The sequence below is a fragment of the Streptopelia decaocto genome (assembly GCF_964273445.1).
Source record: "Streptopelia decaocto genome assembly, chromosome: 3".
Lineage (NCBI taxonomy): Eukaryota > Metazoa > Chordata > Aves > Columbiformes > Columbidae > Streptopelia > Streptopelia decaocto.
The window spans coordinates 38,825,311-38,842,032 of NC_138656.1; the positions used below are offsets into that span (position 1 = coordinate 38,825,311).

General features: G+C 36.0%; 1 protein-coding gene across 1 annotated transcript in view; it reads left to right on the forward strand.

The window, feature by feature from the left end:
- The window catches only part of ADSS2 (adenylosuccinate synthase 2), a 37,262-nt gene extending 22,403 nt beyond the window's left edge, over positions 1 to 14,859 (forward strand). Inside the window, exons 5-13 of the mRNA XM_082049382.1 lie at positions 194 to 260; positions 3,069 to 3,176; positions 3,486 to 3,567; positions 5,356 to 5,482; positions 6,531 to 6,685; positions 7,115 to 7,239; positions 8,289 to 8,386; positions 13,175 to 13,324; positions 14,078 to 14,859. Coding sequence (XP_081905508.1) covers positions 194 to 260; positions 3,069 to 3,176; positions 3,486 to 3,567; positions 5,356 to 5,482; positions 6,531 to 6,685; positions 7,115 to 7,239; positions 8,289 to 8,386; positions 13,175 to 13,324; positions 14,078 to 14,130 — 965 coding nt within the window. The 3' untranslated portion in view covers positions 14,131 to 14,859. The remainder of the gene's footprint in view (positions 1 to 193; positions 261 to 3,068; positions 3,177 to 3,485; positions 3,568 to 5,355; positions 5,483 to 6,530; positions 6,686 to 7,114; positions 7,240 to 8,288; positions 8,387 to 13,174; positions 13,325 to 14,077) is intronic.
- The last annotated feature ends 1,863 nt before the right edge of the window (positions 14,860 to 16,722 follow it).

Genomic DNA, 16,722 nt, shown 5'->3' on the forward strand with positions numbered 1-16,722 from the left:
AATACATAAAAATCTCTCAAAAACCTCCAAAGTTTTCCCTGTGAAAAGATGTAACTTTTAAAAGAGGAGAAAAAGTCGTCATTTTTGTTTTCCACATTGATAAACAGGACTATAGTTGGTTTGAAGAAATTGTTCCTGATATAGTAATTTGTTTCACACAGATTTTCTACTTAAGTTACTTTTATTTTCTTAGTATTTGATTTCCACCAAGCTGCTGATGGCATCCAAGAACAGCAGAGGCAAGAGCAAGCGGGAAAGAAGTAGGTAGTTTTATTTTGTCAAACATAGGATGACTTAGTACAAACATATGACTTAATACATTGGATTTCTGTTATTGTTTGTTATCAAGTTTAAAAAGGTATTAATTATCCTTGTAACTCTTGAATGTGGAGTATGCAGGGATAATTTCTTAAATTTCTGTCCTCCAGTGACTAGCAAAAGATTATATTCTTAACGAAAGGGTTGTATCTTGATATTTTGCCTTATGAAAAAGTTCCTAGTTCCTAAGTTGCTTTATAAAAAGAGTTCCTCTTTCCTCATGTTTTAATTGTTTACTGTAGGTATTCGTTTCTGTAAGAATATATTTCTGTTTAAGAACATCGAAGGATACCTTTGTCATCTTGAAATATCTGAAAGGTCTGATGTGACTACTTCGGTATCTCACCATGCTTCATTGTCAGAAATGCATGTAAATGTTCACATTATCTACTACGTGCTGCTATGGACTTTCTGAAGCTTTTGAAACTTTTATAAACTAGCTGCTGTGTTTGCAATTTGTGATTTCCAAGACGCTCGCTAGTTGATGGGGAAGAAGCTGCAAGAATTAACTGTGACATGTCTACAACTGGAATGTAATGCCGCACTGTAGACTTCTGAGATACCAGTAAACTTAATCTCTCTTTTTGGAAGTTTGCCTGTGTAGATGAAAAGTAATTTAGTCTTCCTTACAGAGACCTGTAAAAGTTCTCATCCATGATAGTAACCTTTAAGAGAGTGGCTGATCTGGGCATGTCTTGCTTCACACAGGTTGCTGTTGAGTGATAACTTGTCAGTTATTCTTACACTGGGTCATTTTCACACTTGACTGTGCTGTCTTGTTACCAGTTATTTTAGAAATTAAAAAGTAAACAGTAAGATCATACATAAATATATGGAACAATATACAGTTTTTTAATGAGCCAGTATGGGCATAACAGCTATTCTTGAATGTTTATGGAACGCAAGCTAAAATTGCTATATGACAATATTTGCAATTAAAAAACACTGCTAGTCACGTACTACTTGTGAGAAGCAACCACTTCATTTGTATTCAAGATTGTGAAGGAAAGCCCTATGAAGAAATAACCAATTTTCTCAATTTTTTAAATGGAAACCAACTCCTCCTTAAAAAAATTCTCTGTGGAGAGTATGAATTGGGACGGAGGCTACAGTCAGTTAGTTAAGCCATAGTGTCCTGGTCTGGTTAAATGATACTGTGTGATGCAGAGTTGATTAGAATGTCTTTTCTGACTGGAGGCAAAACATATCCCTCCCTGATATTACCAAGTATTGAGCCTAATTGGAAGAATTTTCTTTTTCCAATATTTTTTATTTTAATCTACTCCAAACTACTAATGACCTAAGTAAAATGAATTATGTATTGGTTATGAACTGAACATATCAATTGATACCCTTTAACACAAAGTCTAGATATGACCTGGACCTTCTACCTGAAATGGAGTCCGTCTTGAACCGACTTCAAGGCGTTTGAATGAACCTGGGCCACTCTGCATATGCATCTTGAAGATAAGCCTTTGTGTGTCTGCTCAGGGAAAAACAAAAGGCCCCACTAAACAAACAACAAAAAACCACACAACAACAGCAAAAACCCAAACAAACAAAAAAACAAACCAAAAAGACTCCAAAGAGTTAGAAAACTAAGTGCAAAAGTAAGCTTCTGAAAATGCTGTAAACCTGTTCACTTCACCTTAAAAAATTACTTAATCTTTTAAGTGTGATGGGGAACATGTCTGATAATCTGCCTATGATGAGTGCAGTTTGGCTTCAGTTTGCTAACTATGTAGCAAGACTCTGGCAGAAGACACTTTCTGAACTAACTGTACTTCTCTGACACTAAAATCATAGAATGTCCTGAGTTGGAAGGGACCCACAAGGATCTTCAAGTCCAACTCGTGTCCCTGCACAGAACAACCCCACAGTTCACACCATGTGTCTGAGGGCCTTGTCCAGTCTCTTCTTGAACACTGCCAGGCTTGGGGCCGTGACACCTCCCTGGGGAGCCTGTTCCAGTGCTCCACCACCCTCTGGGTGAAGAACCTTTTCCTAATGTCCAACCTAAACCTCCCCTGACCCATCTTCCTGTCATTCCCTTGTGTCCTATCACTGGTTGCCAGAGAGAAGAGATCAGAAAAGTCAAGTTGTATCTTATGATATCACTGAATTAAGCTGAAAAAGACTTTTCAGAAAGAGTGGGTAGTTAAGGTTAAGAAAAATAATTCAGGTTTTCTGAATCAGCTACAGTGGAAAATCTATTCCTTAACCCTTTGTAACTAATGCTGTTTTGAGTATCATTGCCACTCTTAGATGCTCAGCAGTGTTTTCTGTTTTCCTGGATCCAACTGAGGCATTTAGAATCAAATTAAATGTTTCTTGCATACAAACTTGTAATCCATATTGTTTATGCTGTTGCTTTATGGAGGACTCTCGCTCTTCAGGACTTTTTTTTAGGAAGGCGTTTAGTTAGTTGCAGTTCATAGTACTGAAGGATCTTGTCTTGGCATTCAGGTCCTTAACTATAGAAGTTGGGAATAGTGTACAAATAAATACGTAACAGTTCACTAAATTATGAAAAGATATTGGTTTAAAAACAGAAGTATGTAGAAGATTACTATGTTCCTGTCTACAACCAGTGATATTCTGAAACAAAGTTGCATGCTGAAAGTACCTCATGTTTTAAATGCTTAAAACAAGGTTCTAAATGCTTGCAATTAATAGCATTTCATTATATGCTAGAGAAAAAACACCTCAGGTTTATATCAAGAATAACTCCTGTTATTATCTTTTGAAAGTTTGGGAACAACCAAAAAAGGAATTGGACCAGTGTATTCTTCAAAAGCATCTCGAAGTGGACTCAGAATGTGTGATCTTGTCTCTGATTTTGATGACTTTTCTGAGAGGTAATTTCTGTAATTTCAGTTGTAAGCATCGTTTTCAGTTTCTGGGCAGTACCCTATGTAAACAATTATGAATACATCTGTTGCTGTTACTTTTTAAAATCTAAATTTTTATTTAAATAGAAAAGGATTTTATTTTTAATTTTATTAAATTATCTGTTTATACATATTAAACCAAAACATTTTATTGTTTAAAATAGTTTAATTACCAAATAATTGCAGATATATAACCAGTAAAAACTTGAGATTGGTGGGAGTGTGAGGAAGAAAACAAACAAGCAAAAACCTTAGTGAAGCTTTTCTGTCTTTTAGGTTCAAAGTGTTAGCCAATCAGTACAAAGCGATATATCCTACCTTAGAGATAGATATTGAAGGGGAATTGGAAAAGCTCAAGGTAAGCTACCTTCTGTCTGTGAAATGATATAATCATTGTGTGCAGTTACTGAGATGTAAATCTCTTGGCGACTGATGGCTTGTGTGAGGAGTTAAAGCATAATACATATCATGGCATATCATGGGAAAGTGGTATGTATCAATTTTAAAGAGTGTGCCAGCATCTTTAAAGACCATTTTGATCCCACTTTATGCAGCATTTCAAACTTGGTTTCAAGAAACATAATGTAAACTTTAAGAAAAAGGCTTGTATAGTGGGAATTATTTTTGACTTCTGCTTACTCAAACATACTGGCTAGGAGAAAAAAAACCCAAGATTTTAGTTTCAGAAGGTATATTTCACTGTAAAGCAGAATATTAATTCCTTATGTCAGAAACTTAAGAACTGAAGTAAACTATTGTTCTAAGTAATAAGCCTTAAAGAAAAAAATACTGCCTAACAACATAGAAAAATGTTAGTTGATAGCAGCACAACTAATGAAGCCAAATTGCCAGCAAACTAGTTTTGTGGTTAATTACGAATTCTCGTCTGATGTTTTGCGTGCAATTTGGACAGTTGTGAGATTTCTCTTATGCTTAATAGAGCAGTTTTTGTGGTGCACCCAGGTTCTTATTTGAAAAAATTCTCAGGTGTCTTACCCTTACCCAGTCTTTTTGTTCATGCATTTTACAGAAACTTAATTCTATGAGATTTTTTTTACCCCTTAGAAAACTTCAACCAAATTCACCAAATTGTTAAAAACCATTGAGGTATGCGTGGAACAGGGGAGGGCATGTACAGTTACATGTTCAATTCTCTCAGAAAATCAAGGCAAAGAAATCATCCTCCTTTTGTCTTTAGTTGCCACTAAACTCAGTTTACCAGCTCTAGAATGGAGTATCTGGGAATTCTTAGCACTTCAGTTTGTTTTGCTTTAAGTAATGTTACACATGTTGAGTTGTAGCATTTTTATCAATATGTAGACCTAAAAATCAGTTACAGCTGAGTGTTTTGTAATGCTTTGTAGTTTATTTAATACACGTTAGGATTACAGAATATCTGAAACACGTTGTTAGAGCGGAAACATAATATGTATTTGTTGCTTGATGAAAATTACCTGCACTTAATGTTTGTTTTATGCTAATGCACTTCATTACATTCTGAAAGACAATGTGTTATATTTCATGTGAAGTGAATCGTTAGAATGAGATTTTCTGTGTTCTCATGGAGAAAAAGGCTGCATACCAAGTGTTCATCTGAACATTTCTGACCTCTTACATCCAGCTATTCACTGGCATTCAGGCACTTGACCCTTAATTCCAATAAATAACTTTTAGTTTACTTACAAACTTAGCTGTATATATATCACAAATAAATGCTACTTTACAATTATGTGCACTTGTTGGCTTCAGATGGCCAGAAGTAAAACTCCCCACATGCTGGTTTGGGGGAGAAATTTTGAATACTTGGAAATGAAATAATGAATATAGTAAATTATTGAGATTATACTCAAACTTGTATATTTCTGAAGCATTTCAAAAGTATGGATTCTATTTATTTTTTCTTCCTTTTTTTTTTCCTTTTTTCTCTCTTTCCTCCTAGGAAAAGTATGCATGCCTATTGTGTACATCTGAGTCTAATGTTCTTCCTTCCTTTATTCACATATTATGGCATATTTAGCATTTCTTTCTTTGCTTTTCCTTTTCAAAATTAATAAGAGCAGTGTTATGAGGGAGCAATAGCACTTATGCTCTGGCTGGCTTTATCATAACGAAATTATACTATACAATAGTCTTTTGTATTATTCAGGGCTACATGGAAAAAATAAAACCAATGGTAAGGGATGGTGTTTATTTCATGTATGAGGCTTTACATGGACCACCAAAGAAGATCTTAGTAGAAGGTGCAAATGCAGCACTGCTGGACATAGATTTTGGTAGGTATAACCTTTTTGAGACACACAATGCTATATACCTATGTTGTGAAAGAGGAACACCAAGTATAAACTGTTCTATGCTTAGCTGTTGTTATGGCAGAAGTGTTTTGTATTTCGGAAGAACAGTGCTATCTATGACTAGCAAAATAAAGGGCAGGAGGGAAGTTTTTAATTAAATTCTTTCACAAAGCTTTAGACTCTCCCAGGATTATTTGAATGACAGTAGAGATCAGGTGACTTTTCTTTAATAGAGTGTAGCTATTACTTCAGTGTCTATAAATTTCGTTTGAAATAATTCACAGTTGTGTGCATCTATGGAAAACAATTGAGAAGAAAAATGGAAAGCTTTGAGAGGCAAAGTATATGTGCAAAACACTTGTTGACTTTTGAAGAATGAGCTTACATCAGCACTAATGAACTACTGTGTTCCAGGAGTCTCTTTTTTTGTCTCTTTAATTGTGGAAATAATTTTTAAAAATTGATTATGTAAGCAAAATTTTTCTTTCCAGAATTATACATTTCTCTGCAATTTCTTATCCTTATAATGTGTTGATCAGTTTGTAGAGCTTGTATTTTATTTTTTTCTCCAAAAATGAAAATGGTAAACCTGTGTTTTCTAGCCTTTTAATAGCATTTTCTGAATAATCGCCCTTCAAAATTTCACATTCAGTTAGTGAACGTATTTTAGATAAGACAGCAAGGCATGGTTTTCTGATCTTGTTCCAATTTTTGACTTGTATGATCATTCAGAATTGTTATGTAGTCAACCATTGCCTGTCAACTGTACCAGTTGAAGTCGTAAAATTTCTACCTTTTTTCAATAAAGAAGGAAGAATCAGACAATGTACATATAAAGCTAAGAGCTCATTAAATATGTTCTTGACTGTGAAATACATTTATAGTGTGTTTGATTTTTAGCATTGTAAAACCTAGGTTAGTGCAATGCAAGTGCTATTCCTCACCAGATTAGATCTTGTTTTTTTGCAATGGCTTAAAAACAGTGTTTTGTTTTGTTTGTTTGTTTGTTTGTTTGTTTGTTTTTTAATAGGAACATATCCTTTTGTGACTTCATCAAACTGCACAGTTGGAGGCGTGTGTACAGGTCTGGGCATGCCACCGCAGAATGTCGGGGAAGTGTACGGAGTTGTGAAAGCATATACAACGAGAGTTGGAATCGGTGCCTTTCCTACAGAACAAAATAATGTGAGTATGATCAGCCCTGGATGTGACATGTAACTTGGTGAAATAACTTGCTGTGCCTGTCTTACATTAAATCAGGGTTAGTGGTTAAATGCAAGTAGGTGATGGTGTGTTTGAATATTTTATTCTTCTGATTCTAGACTGAGTTTACAAGACTGCCAAGTCCAATTGTCAGTTTCTCAGACCTTTGTATGGGATAGAAGGCTAGAGCAGGAACAGATTTTGAGACATTTGCCCAAATAGTGTTCTCTTGGATTAGAAATAGCATTTTGTTTTTCTGTTTTCATCCCAATGGACAGCTTTGTGAAAAATTGGGGGAAGAACTTTTAAGGTAGTTTACAGTATTGTAAAATGTTGTTAAGTATAGGCCTGCATCATGTATTGCAATTTTTTTTTTTTTAAGGCTTATGTAATAGTATTACTCTTTGTTAGGAAATTGGAGAATTGCTGCAAATGAGAGGTAAAGAGTTTGGTGTTACCACTGGTAGAAAGAGAAGATGTGGCTGGCTGGACCTTGTGTTACTCCGATATGCCTACATGATTAACGGATTTACTGCGTGAGTTATTTTGACAGCTTTGTTGGCGACTTGACATAAAATCATGAAATGCTACAGATTACTGTAAATTGTACATATACTAGTTAGTAACATTCAGACTGTTATAATTCATTTGTTGATTGTTTTGATATTTCAAGAAATTAACTAATTTTTCCTAGTATTAAATGTTTTTATATTTGACATTTTCATATTTGTAAATTATTCTTTGCTTGTAACACATTATTTCTCATTTAAAATTACTCAAAAAGCACTTATCTTAGTACTTGGTGTTTCAAGCTACCCCAACCTCTGCCATCCACCCCGAACACAAACCAAATCAGATGCATTACAAGGGCCTTAAAACCTGATACAGTTTTTGGAGTTTTGTTTTTGTTAGTTTGTTTTCAAAATAAGAGAGATGGGAACCCATCCATATCTTCAGCAGTATGTGTAAACATATAGAATTTGAATATGACTTTGGGATTTTAATTAAAATGAAAAATAGGTGTCTGAAACAAAGCTGATACACAGTTTGAGATACTAGAAATTTTATAAATGCATGCTTTACTTCTGTTTTCCTATTTTTCTTGTTCTTTGTTTTTACTTAAAATACCTGCAGCCAAGTAATTTACAGACCCAGTGTTTGATTATTTTGCTGCCTTCACTGTTGAACAGGAACATTTGGCTGAGGTCAGGAACAGCCAGCAACAGGCATCATGCTATGAAACCATCTCAAAGGAATGGTCATAAAGTACCTTGGCAGCACCCTGATCACTTAAAATTCTAACACTTAAAGCCATAAAACAGACACCTTGATTAGACAATACCTGCTCTTTGAGTTTTACCATTTTCTTATAGTAGTACATCTAAGGATGCACCAAAAAGGCACTTTTAAGTTGTCTCTTTTTTTAAGTAGCACCACATAAATAGATGAGTGCCATACAAACTATTTGTCTAAGGAAAGACAATTGCAATGTGCAGGAATAATTTTTTTTCTTTTGGTATTTTTACAGTGTGATGAGAGTTGAGAGTTGTTGAGCTTGTTTAATCGAAGTAATGTTTCTTTATAGATTGGCGCTGACCAAATTGGACATCTTGGATGTATTTCCAGAAATCAAAGTTGGTGTTGCATACAAACTAGATGGTGAAATCATACCTCATTTTCCTGGTAAGACTGCTTGTTTAACAATTGTAGATTTTGGTGAAATGTAACCTGAGACTTAAATATTTGCATTTGACTTTTACTTGTAAAATTTATGACAGGAATGTGTTACTTCAGCATTAAGCCATTGATGTCTTCCCAGATGCATAAGACACCCTGTACCACACCTGTACCCACACCCTAAAGACACTTGTACCAAGTACTGTCATTTGTCTACTAGAAAGACACGAAGTGCTATATAAAGCTTCTTAAACATAAATATTGTTACTGCTCTATCCCTTTCCTTTAATACAGCCTGGGTTACCTTCAAGCTAAATTGGAAGCTCGTGGCACACACTAAACCTGGTGTCTTATTCCCACTACTGTATTTGTCCCCTCTTCTAGTAGGATGAGTCTTCATTTAAGCATACGGTGAACCACATGAGGGAACTGATCCAGTTGAAAAGCCAGGTTTTTCTCTCTCTGTGTTATTTTTCTAACAGTTCAGTTCCCTTTAATGGTTCACAGAGCAGCCAAAAACCTGTCACACCTATGCAATGGAAAAGGGGTGGAGGAAGAAGTGAGCAATTAGTTTAGGTGAAAGCAAGACTATTTTCTAATGTGGGACCAACATACATCAGCTTAGCATGATAGAAACTATAGCTCCTAAGGATGACCGTGGTAATTTTAATGATCATTTTTACATGAAAAATCTATCTGCTTGTTAAAATATTCAAATATCACAAAACATTGTTTTCATGGATAATGCATCTTTTTGCATGTGCTATAGCAGAGATACTCCAGAAAAAGGAAGGACATTAACCAGTATGAAAGACTGGGCTTTCTGATTTTCTAATGTAGGCATAGGTGCCCATTTCCATTCTAATTGCTACCTCAGGGTTTGAGGCTGGTCACAGGTTACGATATTTCATATACTATCGGTGGAGATTTTTTTTGTGGGTGAGGAGATCAACCATAATAATCAGATACAACTCACAGCAGGATTTATGTAGTATAAAGACGTAATTATGCATAAAGGAATAAGTGATGATCTGCCAGTAGTCCTGGAAGATAGCACATACCTGTTAGGGAAATTCATAAGAAATTAACAAAAAATCTTCTGTTTCTCTGTGTGCTTCGGGGAGTTCTCTAGTTCATCTGCCCTCCATTATTTTCAAACAAAGTGCCAGTTACAATCTGAATGCATATTGAATGACATGGCATGCACTTTTACTCAGGAAATTTAGTACTCATCTTGCACAAAAACAGGCCATGCTTTTGTCAAGACCCAGATATTGCCTGATTGATATCCTTATCAAAATATTAAGGAAATTTGTGTGTATTTTAGATGACCTTTGAACATAATGGAGATTGCACGTTTGAATTGAGGACTACTCAGTAAATGCTTCATCCGTAGCCCTGTCATCTCACCTGGGGGCTATTTGGACTGTCTTGTGCTCAAGGCAGGAGGACCTTCTCTGGCAGTCCATCAGTAAAAATGACGTGAAGAGGTGGCCATGTTTTCCAGTACTAAGACTTCAATGATTACTTTTTTATTTCTTTCTTCCTCATTCATTGTGTCTCTTAGGTGGGACTAGAATCTTGTTACAACTCTCGAGGGCAGACTTTGCTCCCTGTATATTGCCCAGGTACAGGTAGCTGACCTTTGATCATAGCAGCACAACATGGTTCACCTGTCTAACTGTATCTTTCTTTACTGTATATAAAATTAAGAATTCTAGTAGAAATTTAGTAGAAACTGTTGTCATTGCTGTTGACATGCTGTCTTCCTTAAGTGTCAGGAAGGAGTTTGAGCTGAACTTCTGGTAAGCTGGAAGATGCTGTCTCTCACAGTGCCTCTGTGTTCCACACCTCTCTCTTTGCTATACTCCTCAACATTTGGCAGCATTTTCAGCACATATGCTGCAGGTTACTTACTACCCTTGATCCTGGCATAAAAACCAGAAGGTAACTTTATTCCCACTTTGTGTTTTGCAGGCCATTAGATTATTTCTGATGTCTACATCTCTGCCTGCTGTGCACTTATATAGTTTATTTTTTTTAAACCTTGCCACTTTGACATTTTGAATTTAGTTTAGAAGACATCTAGTCTGGGAATCTCTCACTGGCAGGGTATTTCGTTCTCTCTCCCCTCCTTACCCTCCCACTCTCTTGGAGATGCTAGTGATTTACCCTTCTTGTGAAATGACTGTCTCTAAATTAGAAGCACACATAGTGCCCACCATCTCAGGAAAAACATGCCATATTTCATATATTGTTCCTTTTTCCAGCTGGATCAGAGAATCATACAAGTCTCACTTAGTTTTTTTAGCTTAGATTTCTGTGGGCATTTCATAATCTCCTGCTAAGAAAGAACTGAAAATGTCTTGTAAATGTACATATGACTTCAGGTGGTATGATTGAGGCTGTAGTTTTTTTTTGCTATGGAGCTGGCCAGAACCTCAATTTCTGTTCAGTCCTAGGAGTTTAGGGAAGGATTGAACTCCCTGCTAGCTCTGAACTGATCAGTTTAAAAGGAATGTGAAAGCCGTGGTCTAGTCCTGCTAGTTCCTCCTTTCTGAGTTCAGGTGCCAGGTGATCTTGGCACAGACAGACACAACCCCTAGCTCAGGAGACTTTGAAAATACAGATCTTTAGGAAATTGGGGGATTATTTCAGGTAAGCTTTATTTCATGCTTGCATTTTTTTCTTTTTTTTTTTCTTGTGCTCTCTCACTCGGCATGTAGTGTAGTTAAAGAGCTAGGACGCTGTGTTAGGTGCACCTTGTGCTGACCTGTATGACTGGTTTTGTGTTCAGTTCCTGGAAACTGCTGGAGGATCTTTCTCTTACAGTGGTGCCAAGATCCCAAATTTCAGCTATTCCTTTTGAGTTGGAAGTAATATCACATCATTCCCTCTCCAAATTATAGTACCAGACTAACGGATATCGTTATATCTGTTCTCTCCATTATCTAATTCAGCTGTTATTAAGGAATATTCCAGAAAGCCTAAAAGATAAATCCCGTAATGTAAGAGCTGAGAGAAATCTAGATGGTGACTACATCTGTAACTACTCTGAGCTCAGTTTATGGCTTATCTTTTTCACATGTCGTCTTTTATCACACCTGCTGGAGCAAAATGAGAGAATCATTTGAAACATCAAGAAACGTATCCCTTTTCTTCCTCTCTTTTGGAGAAGTGAGGAACTAATACAGAGTAATGGAAGACTGTAGACAAGATTAGATCATTCAGTTCTGAGTGTTTTCAGCTTTCTTCCAGCTCGCCTCATCAGAGAGGCTTCAAAGTAAAAATGCCTGTGATCCTCCAAGGTTGGGTGTGCAGTCACTTTCCATCTTCAGAACTAGGGAGGTTAGTGTCTTATTCTAGACCATCTGCAATGCCCGGAGATTAGTTTGTGGTTTTGCACTTTGAATATGACTATTCTGTTTTACAGATCACCTGGGCAGCAGGCAACACCTCAGTTGTTAACTGCTGATGGTGTTAAAGAAAGTGCTTATCCTCAGCTTCTGCAACCCAACATCCTTAATGTGCCTGTCTGTATTGATTACAACAAGTATTGAGTCAGAATCATTTGCCTTAACCTGTGAACACGTCAGTCCAAAAATTGTGCATTTTTTCACTGTTGTAGGCGTTAAAGTCAGTAGAGCATAGTCCCCTTTCACCCTTTCTCAAAATGCCTAGTTTATAAAGGCTGTCCTTACAACCTTGCTACTTTTGAGCTCTTACCTGCACTGGGACAAATTATTCAGTATGATGAGCCTGATTTTGTTGGTTACACGTGTGCTGGAGGGGATTAGCTGTGGGTTTGTATTTGTACACTGTGCCTCTTGCACCTAAAACCCTTTCCCAGGCTGACTAGCTGTCTTTGCAGGAGTGACTTGGTTTGAGACATAGACCCTACATAACGTTCATTACAGTGTGCCCTGTCGTCTTCAGGAGGGCAATAATGCCTGACACCTCCATTTTTTTTTTTTTTTTAATCAATATGTTTTAACCATTTTCAGGCTCAAGGCTTTTGTTTCACTGCCCAGTGTCATTCCAAGACTAATGTTCAGATAGTTAGTGAAATGATTCAATTCCAGAACAATGTGCTTAGCATCTTTTCCAGTACTTGAAATCATCACAGGATTCAGAGTTAATGGACAACATTGTAGCAGGTTCCTAAATGAAGGACAAAATGGAACATGATCATTGCTTCTATTCTGAGAAGTAATTGGAACAGTTAATGTTCATACATCACATGGAACTCCACACTGACAAATTTGAGTTTTGGGGTAAAGGGTCTGTGGGCATCAGAAATCTGTTACGTATAAACTACATCTTATGACCCTGTTTAGTGAATTGTGCACTCCTATGCCATTTCAAAATATGTTTTAACTGCATGATACTTACAAGCTGGGGCCTGATTCTGCTTTCACATCACCAAGTTTCCTTGTGAGGGAGGAGTTGGATCTTAGTATTTGTTCAGAAAAAAAAAAAAATCAACATTTTGGGGAATTAATTTTCCTCAAAAGTTGTTTTCTGAACTGGAAAGATTGTGGTTTAAGTAAAATATATGCATGTGACTGAGTACTGGAAATACTAAAGTTTAAGTCTTGATAGTTACTGGATTTTTTTTTTCCCCTCTGCTTATATTAACAGAAAAGGACACTTCAGCACCCTCAGTGCTGGTATTATGAGTAAATAAACCTCCTTGTATAAGAAAGGAATAAAAAGCTTTACAGTTACACGTTTAGTGGTAGAGAATATATAATCTTTGCAGACATAATAATTTTGTTTCTGTTTGTTTCTCAGCCAACCAGGAAGTCTTAAATAAAGTAGAGGTTCAGTATGAGACACTCCCAGGATGGGATACGGACATATCCAATGCAAGGACGTTTGATGAGCTGCCTGTAAATGCACAAAATTATGTTCGCTTTATAGAAATGGAGTTGGGTGTTCCTGGTAAGTAAACCAGATTTTGTTGTTTTGGTTTTTTCCTGCTCTATGAAAATTATCTTGTACTTTGCCTTAATAAACATTCAAAATACTGAAAGCTAGTTTGTAGCTGTGCTTGTTCTGATGTGTGGTGATACTTGTAATTGTTGTTTTACTTCTTTTTATCTATCTGTTTAGCTGTTGAATTGAAAGTTTTCAAAAGTTTTAATAGGCATTCTTTCTTTGGCTATACTATAGTTCTTCAACTGAGATTTTGATAACTTTGTTAAGTGTTCTTCAGATTGTTTATATAAATAATAGGAGTTTTGTTTGCTGCCATTACAAAGTCAGTGGGATTACTTGTATATTAAATATCTGTGACGGTAAGAGGTCCTATACTAACAAATTTCTCTTATGCTCCTTAGTAAAGGGGATCCTGTGGTTCCCTCCAAAGCTAGGAATTAGGAGATGATGCAAATCTTTATTTTTCTGACAGTTTCTTTTTGTCTTTTTTCCTACGATCTGGAAAACTGCTTGATTTATTTATGGGAGCTTCAAGACTGTTCCTGCTTTTCTAAGTCACCAGGGCACTTTTACTTGGAGAACAGCAGACATAGTTATAATTTCTTAATGTGCTAATAGTATATGCTGTATTTTTCTTCAGACTCTGATACTTAAGATCTTAAGCGCTTAAGATAAGATACAAACCTGTCTTCTTAAGATACAATCCGATCTTGCTTTGTATTACTTATAATAAAAGTTTGCTTTTCTCTCCTGCAGTTAAATGGATTGGAGTAGGGAAATCCAGGGAATCAATGATCCAGCTGTTTTAAAGATTTCAGATGCATGGAAGAAAGCACACTCCTCAAAAGACTGCTCATTCTTAAATGCATTAGTAGCCCGCAAAGCAAAGATGTTGGAAAGATAGATTTTTGCATGGAAAGAAATGCTAGAGTTGATACCCCCAAATCAATCGCTACTCCTGAAAGAGACTTTAACGTGAACCTGTATCAGTTCTTGTTCAACTGCAATTTCCAGGACACTTGTTGTTGTTGTTGTTCAAGGTGCCATCAGATTTTTTTTTTCTTTACCTAATATTTACTTCATAATGTAATTCCTGTTTGAGAATCTAAGGTAGCATAACTTTCATGACTGTTTGTCTTTGTTGTCCTCTCTCTGCTTTTGGCGGTGTTACTTCCCTGAAATTTTAGACAGTAAAAATAATGCAGTTTTGCACAGATAGTTTTACATCCTCATTATTTGTATTCCTAAAGCTGTTGTATTCTTAATGCCTGCTCTTGTGAGTGATTAAAGAGGGGGATTCTGATTTTATAATGCTATAAATGCTGTCTAAATTATTATGTGATCTGTTTTTTAAAAAAAGATGTGATGCCAAGTTGTTAAGAATGTCCAGGTTTTTTTAGCTATGTAACACAGAAAACTTACTCTTTGTAACTCACAGAGGACACTTAAGTGTTTACCAGGAAGTGTGCCCAGAAAGTTAGAAGATTGATATTGTAAAAAGTTCATTTGCAATTATTAAAGAACCATTCTGATTTTGAGTTAAATGTTTTATAATGTTACTTTTTTTTTTTTTCTGGTATTTTAAAAACCCTACACTTCTCTTCTTTCAAGGCGTATATCTCAAACTGTTTCCCTAATTAGATGAGGTTATATTTGGTGAGAAGTCTAACATTTTGGTGCCCTTTTAAATTCCTTTCTACATAGCCAATAGAAGATCTTTCTCCGGAGAACTGGCAAAGCACAGACGCTTTTGTAATTATAAATTGAAGATGCTTTAGAAATAACATTTAAAGTATTCAATGTACTTGGTTTAGATGTAGAGAAAATAACAAGTAGTCACCTCATGACATCTAGCGTATTTTGGCTTATTAGTGTTGGGAGATGTTATAGAATTATTGTAATTTAAAACCATTATTATATATATTCCAAAGAGTCTGATTTCTTATGGCAACAACCCAGTAATTACATATTCCTCTCACAGATTTTTTGAGAATTATTTGTTTTTACACACTATGCTGCCATATTCATGTGCTTCCTTTTCAAATAAAACTTAATTTGTTTCCTAAAAGCAAGTTGGTGTCAGGGTGGGGGCAGTAGTTTTAGATTCACTTTAGTAGATTTCAGCTGTGCACATGGATAGAAGAAACTTTTAATGCAAAATAAAAGATATGAGGCCTTCAAGATTGTCTTAGGTAACCAGATATTACCTGAAATTGAATAGATTTGATGGATTGATGCTGCTCTAGAGGTGTTCAGCACAATGTATATGTTCTCAATCGATATAAAGTAAAATTGCTTATACAGGGAGGAACAGGAAGGCTGAAGAATAAAATTACTTTATATTTAAGGAGCTTTTCCTATTGAGTTGTTTGCATGTGACAGAGCCAGTTAGCTGGGTGTTTTACTTGAGTAATATGTGGAAAGAGGAAGGTACTACGGAATGCTGGAAGATTGGCAAATACATGGAGAGACCTTTGTATCAACATTGCATGTAAAGATCATTCTCCTCAGCATTAAAACCCAAACAACTCAGTTTCTTCTAGACAGGATTAGCGTCTAGTTTTGCTGTCAGCCTTGCAGTCCAGGAGAGAACCCCACCATCCCTCCCTAGCTAAAGGATGTCTTGAATTAAAAATCTCTTTCTAATGCCGTGATGAAGAGAAAGAGGGATAGAACTGTGTAACATAAATGCCAGTATTCATTTAGAAGGAAAAAAACCCCAATATTACTATTTTCTAGGCGATGGCTGGACTTGACTTTGCAGTTTGAACAATAGGTAATAATTAGAGTGTTCTTGGCTCCTGGTACCTGTAGGAGGCACCGAGGGGATTTGTGCTGTCAGTGAAATGACCAACCAAGGACTAGGGGCCTAAGCTGGTTCAAGGAGTGAGTAAAAAAATAAATGAGCGCCTTCTTTCCTTCTGTAGTGAGTGAATAAATGTGGACTTACGACATAGTTGTGTGTCACTTCTGCCAAGGAGAGACCTTCAAATTCAAGGCCTCTTTCAATTCTTCTGTACAAACTACTCTCGTTTTTCAGTTGAGAAATTTATATTCCCAGATGCAGCAGGATTTCTAAGTAATATAGCTGTAGCCTAAAATGATAGAAAGTATTTGTGCCATTAAAGAAACAAAACAGAATTGTTGTGGATGCAAGGGTGATTTACTTCTGTTCTTTTGCTTTCTTTTAAGTTCAACTGAGATTTTTCTTTGTTTTTTTTCACTCAAGTTCAGGCCTGGAAAGTTGAAAGCATCCTGCAACCAGTACATGTCCAGGTAACACATGGTTCAGGATCTGTTGGTGTATATTTACTCTCGTGACCTGGAAAAAAGAATTTTTCTCTTTAAATTTCAAGGGGTTAAACTTGGCATCTGTAAAGCTTATTATGTTGCCTCTGAAT